Below are 7,041 nucleotides of genomic sequence, written 5' to 3' on the forward strand. Positions count from 1 at the left end.
GACAGGAGACTGTCTACAAAGACTGAATCAGAACGGTACAAAGACACTGTACTACCAATATGCATGTGAACAATGGAAAGATTGGTTGAGGAAAGAAAGACAACTTTGGTATGTTTAATGCTGCACTGAAATGGGAGGGGTGGGGGGTAATTATGGGCTAGTTTATAAACAATACTGAAGTTGCCACAGTGTGGTACAGTTTTGATTTTTCTGTTTTGTCTGTTTTGTTAAATTTAATTTATTATTGAGTTAAATTAATGTCCTGAATTTTCACTTTTTCAAGATTCAATGTGAAATAAGTTGTATATTTTTTGTTTTGTTTGATTTGTTTGTATGGGCTGTGTGAAAGTTTATCTTTCGGTGTTTCGTGGTAAACTGTGTTGTATGCTGACTTGAGAGGTACATGGTGGAGGTGTCATGTTGTCTAGGACCGTCAGATCTTCTGAGCAACTGACCAGATGTGCAAAGCTTGTTGTTATAGCCATAGATAGCGGGGGTCCAGTTTTAAACATCCTTTTTGTAACACAAAAAGAAAACTTAACAAGTAAATCATTTTACACTGTGCCTCACGATTGGTGTTTAAAATGTTGATGAATGTGTTAAACAATATTTCTAAAACTAACATTGTTTTAGTTTAAAAAGAAAAAGATAACAATAGTTTCTAACTAACATGATGCAACAATACATTCTAAAACAAAAATTTTGACTTGTTAGACTTGGGTTAGACTTCTTGCCACATCTTCGGTTTTAAAAAAAAGTTTTATTTCAGGATCATTTCTAGACAAAGATGTCTCCTTTGAATCACATTACTGCTAGGGTTTGAACCCCTTCACAAAATGATGTTTTGTTCACCATTGTAAGCCATAAATGTATGCACTCACTGTCCTAGACCAAAAAACACCCCCTTAATTCTGCCAATTAAACTAGTATATGTGTAATGCCGTCCAGATATTGTCTTGGAATTTTAATCAACTGGAATGAATATTCCATTAACATTTTCAATAAAAATGCTTTTTGGTAAAGTCTTTGTCAAGTTATTTTATTGTCTTCAAAAATAGCAAAGGAAACCTATTCCAAAACAAGGGAATTAATCATAAAAATACAGTAGGTCATAACAGAGTGTCAAAATGACAAATTCATACCAGATGAAGGATGAAAACGGTAAATATGAGAAGAGTAAATAACTTTTAAAAAATCGAGCATATAACATTTACATTTACATTTAGTCATTTAGCAGAGGCTTTTATCCAAAGTGACTTACAAACGAGGACAATAAAAGCAGTAAAAACTAACAAAAGAGCAACAATATATAAGTGCAAATGACAAGTCTCGGTTAGCTTAACGCAGTACACGTAGCAAGGTGTGTGTATATATATATATATATATATATATATATATATTATACACACACACAAACAAAGAAAATAAAATAGAATAGAAAGTGTTAGAGTTAGAGGGTCAAATAAAGGTGGTTCAAATATAAAGTAGCTGTATAAGACTTGTCCAAATCCATATGAGCATATTTACAAGTGAATTCATGAAAGAAAACGCTAACGTTAGGGCGTTTTTAATAATCGGACATAAGCAGCGTTCTGACCAACTTTATTACGTGAACACGTCTATCGGAAATTGTGCGCGATGACGTAAAGTAACGTAGCCGTGCACAGCAAAGCGCGCCAAGGTAGGGTGGCGCGCTTAGTACGCACACACAGCACGCTGTTTTGTAAAAAGTGGCGCAAATGTGTTGAAAAAACCATGGCCAAAGAAAAAGACGCAATCCGAAATTTCGTTGTGAGAGAGCTGCACAAGTGTTCGGACCTCAGGTAAACTATAGGAAACGGCAGTGTCGAAAGTGCTATCAAAACGGATGTTAGCATCATTACCGTTACATATCAAAGATGAACGCTGTTAGTAAGTCCGGGCTGAATCATAAACTCCAAAACATGTGATACGTATGTCAGGTCTCACATCGGCTCCTAAATTGCTAGTGAGTGACATGAAGGAAAAAGAAACGGATGTAAAGGGTGGTGAGTGTAAGATTGTTGCATGAAGACGGTCAGATCGCATAAGGTGCGCTTTTTAATTTGCAGGTAACGTTAGCCTATCGTAAATAAACGTGGTCGAGAGACACTACAATGATGTGTGACGCAGTTTACCTAAACGAGCTTGAAGGAAATACTGTAGTTCAATAGTATGCTGCAGGGGTTTGACAGATAGACAGCACAAAAATGTGTCTGTGCCATCACATCACTCGTGTCCATGCACTAGCCTCTATAAAGTGAAAGTATGCTTGTGTTTTGTAACGGTTTGCTTTGTACAAAATATGCGTAGTGTTAAGTGATGTGACATTTTTCATTGATTTATATCGGTCAATCAGAATGAGATTGCAATTGTGCCGTTATTTGCATGTTTAATTTACTGTTACTCTGCCACCTTTCAGTATACTGACTTTAGGCATTCTGCGGAGGAGATACCTGGAGAAGGTGGGGAGAGAGTCGCTCAGCATCAAGGACAGACAGTTGATGAAGAAAATTGTAGAGGAGGAACTTTTGAAGATGCAGGTGAAGAAGAGACCTTAAATTAATGTGATCTTAAAGGGGCAGTTCACCCCAAAATTTTGTCATTAATTACTCACCCTCATGTTTGTTCCAAACCTGTAAGACCTCCGTTCATCTTCGGAACACAAATTAAGATATTTTTGATGGTTCTCTGACCCTCCCATAGACAGCAAGGGTCCTTGAAAGGCCCAGAAACATAGCAAGGACATCAGTAAAATAATCCATGTGACATCAGGGGTTCAACCGTAATTTTACAAAGCTACGAGAATTTGTACGAAAAAAAAAATAAAAAAAGAACGACTTTATTCAACAATTCGTCGTCTCCGTGTCACCCTAGCGCCATTTTGGAGAGTGTCCACTGAACATTGTTTTCGTTCAAATCAAAGCGTAAACGATGTAAACAGCGTATCCGATGATGCTTTTATGTTTATTTGGGAATGGAATGCAATGGAAACGATTTAATTCACAGCATGCATTTCTCAAGATTTAAGTTAAAATACTTTGTGTCACTATTCCAAGTGTCTTAAGTACAACGATTTAACACATTTTAGTTTAAAATGATTTCTGTTTGAAATGTTCCAAACATGCACAAAAGAATAGACTGAAAGCCTGTCTGATAATATGGTGGAGAGAGTAATGTGATTTGTCAGTAACATTTTTAAGTCAAGGCTTAGCAAAGTGTCAAAACCTCTTTCAATTTCCAGGGCAGCAGTGATGACGAGCCTCTTATTAAGAGTGTGAATCCATCGAAGAGCCAGAGCAAAAGGAAAAGGGTGGATGATGATGGGGATGAAGAGAATAAAATGGTGGAAAAGGCAAAAAGATCACGGCTGGAGGCGTCTTCTCCAGGTAACTGAAGTATTTACAGAGTTTGTCCTTGTTTTATTTTCTCATTGGGTGTTACATGAGTAATTTTATAATCTCTCTTGTCCAGATTCCCCCGACTCTGGAATAGAGAAGGCCATGAATGAGAGAGAACAAAAAGCGGAAGAAGCTAAAAGTGATAAAGACACGGGTGAAGACAGTGAAGAGGAGCAAGAGAAAAAGATCATTAAGAGAAAACCACAGAATAAGAGACGGGACGAGGACAGTGAGAAGAAAAAGAATCTGAAGAAGAAAGGGAAGATGACAGACAGTGATGAAGATGAGGATTCTGATGAGGAGGAGGCAAGGCAAAAACAACCATTGAAAAAAAAGAAAAAGGATTCAGACAGTGAGGAGGAAATCAGTGCTAAACTGGCTGCGAGTGATTCTGAGGATGAAAAAGTGAAGAGCAAAGTGAAGACGCAGGGCAAAAGAAAAGATGTCATTAAAAAGAAGCAAGTAGAGAGAGATGTTGTGAAAGAAGTGGAGAGAGAAGTGTTTGGGAGCAGCTCTGAGAGTGAAGAGGAGAATGACGAGAGCGCTAAAGCAAAAAACAGCAGCAACTCTGAGAATGACAGCAGTGGAGACAGTGAAGAGGAAAATTATCAAAAAGAGGATGCTGCTAAATTATCCTCCAAAGAGATGGAGAAAAATGGTAAGAATCCCTCAGAGGTCAAAGCGGGTGCACACTTAAACCTTTCTCCTTATATTGTTCATCTTGCTTTTTCCTGACAGACGAGAACATACAGGACAATCAGAAGGAGGCAGCAGAGGACTCCGACTCCTCGTCTCTTCCCTCACTGGAGGACGAGGAGGAACGAGAGAAGGACAAGAAGGAGGGAAAGAAAAGCGTGACAAAGAAAAAGCGCAGTGAGGAAAGGGAGAATACAAGCAGAGGAAAGGCAAGATGAATTTGAGAACAGCTCCTATCACAAAACTTAACACACAAACAACTTTTTTTTTCACGACTTTGTGTTATATTCAAGTAATGTCAAACAAGCAAGAGTGCTGTTATTCTAAATATCAGCATGGCTGTGATTCAACCATACGTTCATTACTGTTCAAAAGTTTGGGGGTCAGGAAGTTTTTTTTTTACTTAAGTATTAAATTCTTTTATTAATTCTTTTATTCAGCAAGGACACATTAAATTGATCAAAAGTGACAGTAAAGACATTTAAATCATGTTACAAAAGGTTTTGATTTCAAATAAATGCTGTTTTATTGAACTTTGTATTTACCGAATGCAGAAACAAATCACGATTATTGCAAAATATTAAACAGCATGACTGTTTTGAACATTGATAATAATATAAAATGTTTCTTGAGCAACAAACTTAACATTTTTAAAATTAGTTTAGGCTCGAGGGAAAAAATGCCAAAATATTTAAATATTTGAAATGTCACATTTGACATATTTCTCAATATTTTATTCTTGGTCTTTCTATGTTTGTTAAAGGGGTCATATGATGCTGCTAAAAATATTTTTTTTTTTTGTGAATTTGGTGTAATGAAATGTGTTTATGCGGTTTAAGGTTAAAAAAAACACATTATTTTCCACATACTGTACATTATTGTTTCTAGTGTAGGGCTGCATGATAAATCGCATGCGATATTTAATGCGCATCTTGTTAGTAAAGCCGGTTCTGTAATCAGCGGTAAATCTCCATCACGTGCGGGCTTTCACATGGAGCAGCATTTACTACACAGAGTCGTTGTTCACTGACAAGCTGAGCTAAACCACGATCATATATGCTTATGCGATTTATCGTGCAGCCCTAGTTTAGTGCCTCTACAGACACGGTAGTGACTTGTAGCTCTCATTTATTTGCATTCATTATCTGTGAGGCAGGTGCCGTAGTTGATTCAAAATGGATTTTGATCGAAAAAATACCAAACAAAAACACAAACATAAAGCTATATAATTTAACACACACACACACACACACAGTGGTGTGTTTATTGTGTGATATTTTGTGGATTTTTTTAAAGCTACTTGTGTATGTAATGTTTATTGCATTTCAAAATTGTTTCTGACATAAATGGGCGACATGCTGTCCATGCCTTTTATAAAACCCAATTTTTGAATTTTACTTGGAGATGCATTGATTATAATAACGGATTATAATCATTTTTGACACCATAAGGATGAAGAAAACAAGGCTGTGTCCAGGCTGAAGCGCTACATCGCCCTCTGTGGTGTGAGACGGAACTACAAGAAGCTGTTAGACGGATGCCGCTCAGTAAAGGCAAAGGTGGCTGTGCTGAAAAAAGAGCTGGAGGAGCTGGGTGTGGAAGGTTAGTGTGCCTGTGTGAACACACTGCTGAATCCCCTCAGTGCTGTCAAATGTGCACTTGCAAATTTGTAATCCTGTTTTTCATCATGCCAGTGGAGTATCTTGGGTACCTTTCAATGCATTTTCTACTGTTGCAAAATGAGTTCCTGTGTGTTACTGAAAAAACTAATAATATAAATGTCAGTGTAATGCACTTTATTATACCCAGTGTATTTTCCTTTGTACACTGAGAGATGTATATGTTGCATATGTTAAAGTATTCTCATACAAACACACTCTTATTACCTGTGAAATATGTCTGTCCCAGGTCAGCCCTCAATAGAGAAGTGTAAGAAAGCTCGACTAAAGAGAGAAGAAGCAAAGGAACTGGCTGAGCTGGATGTCAGCAACATCATCACCACTCAGGGTAATGATGCTTGATGCTGTATTTCTGAAGATACATTTAAAATCAAGGGCAAAAGGATTCCGACACACATGAATACCTAGAAATCAGGGAGTTGTAAAATTGTGATTTTACCTTGTTCGCCCCTAAAACTCATGAAATGTCACTTTGTTCATCAGGACGTCCCAAAAGGAGAGCGGCAGCGGCATGGCTGCCCGCACAGAATGTCTCTCCTCCACCCTCTGCCTATAAACGTGTTGTGGACTCAGAGTCAGATAGTGGAGACAGCCACACAAACACAGGGCGCAAGAGAGGAGCAGCTTGGGCCAACCTGCAGGGAATCATCAGTGATGATGGAGAGAGTGACTAGGCAGCAAGCACCTTTCCCTACGATCTGTTCCATCATTATACAGTGCATTCCTTAAATTCACCCTCTCTAACTCACAATGAACTATTAAGAAAAAAAAAAAAAGTTGAACCTGCTCAAATGAACCAGTTGGTACGTTGGCAAGAATTTTATGTGTACATCCTGTTATTGTAGGATGTGTTTGGATTTCTTTGTAGTAAGTTTGTTTTCTCTATTTCTGTGTTTTACAGTTGTTAGTTTGTACTTTATATTTAAGTGTCTCAAATGTGTACAATGAGGTTCATGTAGCTTTGAAAATAAAATAATGTATATTAAATTTGTCTTACATTCTCTCCTCCTTGTCCCAGAAATGAGTTTAGACTTGATGTAAATGGCTGTAGTATGTCAATTTTGCAATGTAGACGGAGTGCATTCTCAAAACTCTTCCTTTTGTATTTTATGTTGAGTGGTTACAGCATAGTAAATGATTAGTGCATGTTTTCAAGGAAAACATCAGATTATATAGCAGAGAACAGCTTGGTTGTGTAAGCTCTGATTATAGAAATTCAGACCTTGAGATGAAGCTAGTAGTATTAT

The 7,041-nt window shown here is 37.4% G+C and overlaps 1 protein-coding gene across 3 annotated transcripts; it reads left to right on the plus strand.

Annotated features, from left to right (window-relative positions):
• The first annotated feature begins 1,628 nt into the window (after positions 1-1,628).
• LOC107689078 (HIRA-interacting protein 3-like) lies at positions 1,629-6,778 on the plus strand. 3 transcript variants are annotated; one of them, XM_016486978.1, is made up of 8 exons: positions 1,629-1,823; positions 2,441-2,561; positions 3,263-3,407; positions 3,493-4,077; positions 4,158-4,324; positions 5,567-5,717; positions 6,024-6,122; positions 6,278-6,778. In XM_016486978.1, the coding sequence occupies exons 1-8, from the start codon at positions 1,756-1,758 to the stop codon at positions 6,466-6,468; spliced, it is 1,527 nt and encodes a 508-aa protein (XP_016342464.1). In that variant the 5' UTR covers positions 1,629-1,755; the 3' UTR covers positions 6,469-6,778. The 3 variants fall into 3 exon arrangements, with proteins under 3 accessions (XP_016342464.1, XP_016342467.1, XP_016342466.1); XM_016486981.1 differs by lacking the exon at positions 1,629-1,823 and adding an exon at positions 1,896-2,027; XM_016486980.1 differs by lacking the exon at positions 1,629-1,823 and adding an exon at positions 2,032-2,090.
• Positions 6,779-7,041: the final 263 nt, after the last annotated feature.

Source organism: Sinocyclocheilus anshuiensis, unplaced genomic scaffold (genome assembly GCF_001515605.1).
Source record: "Sinocyclocheilus anshuiensis isolate Anshui unplaced genomic scaffold, SAMN03320099.WGS_v1.1 scaffold653, whole genome shotgun sequence".
NCBI lineage: Eukaryota > Metazoa > Chordata > Actinopteri > Cypriniformes > Cyprinidae > Sinocyclocheilus > Sinocyclocheilus anshuiensis.

Bases quoted from the DNA above. Each gene is read 5' to 3' on its own strand.
- LOC107689078 (XM_016486978.1), top strand. From the start codon at position 1,756: ATGGCCAAAGAAAAAGACGCAATCCGAAATTTCGTTGTGAGAGAGCTG. The intron at 5,718-6,023 runs GTTAGTGTGCCT...TGTCTGTCCCAG, and splicing joins GGAGGAGCTGGGTGTGGAAG to GTCAGCCCTCAATAGAGAAG. The intron at 6,123-6,277 runs GTAATGATGCTT...TTTGTTCATCAG, and splicing joins CAACATCATCACCACTCAGG to GACGTCCCAAAAGGAGAGCG.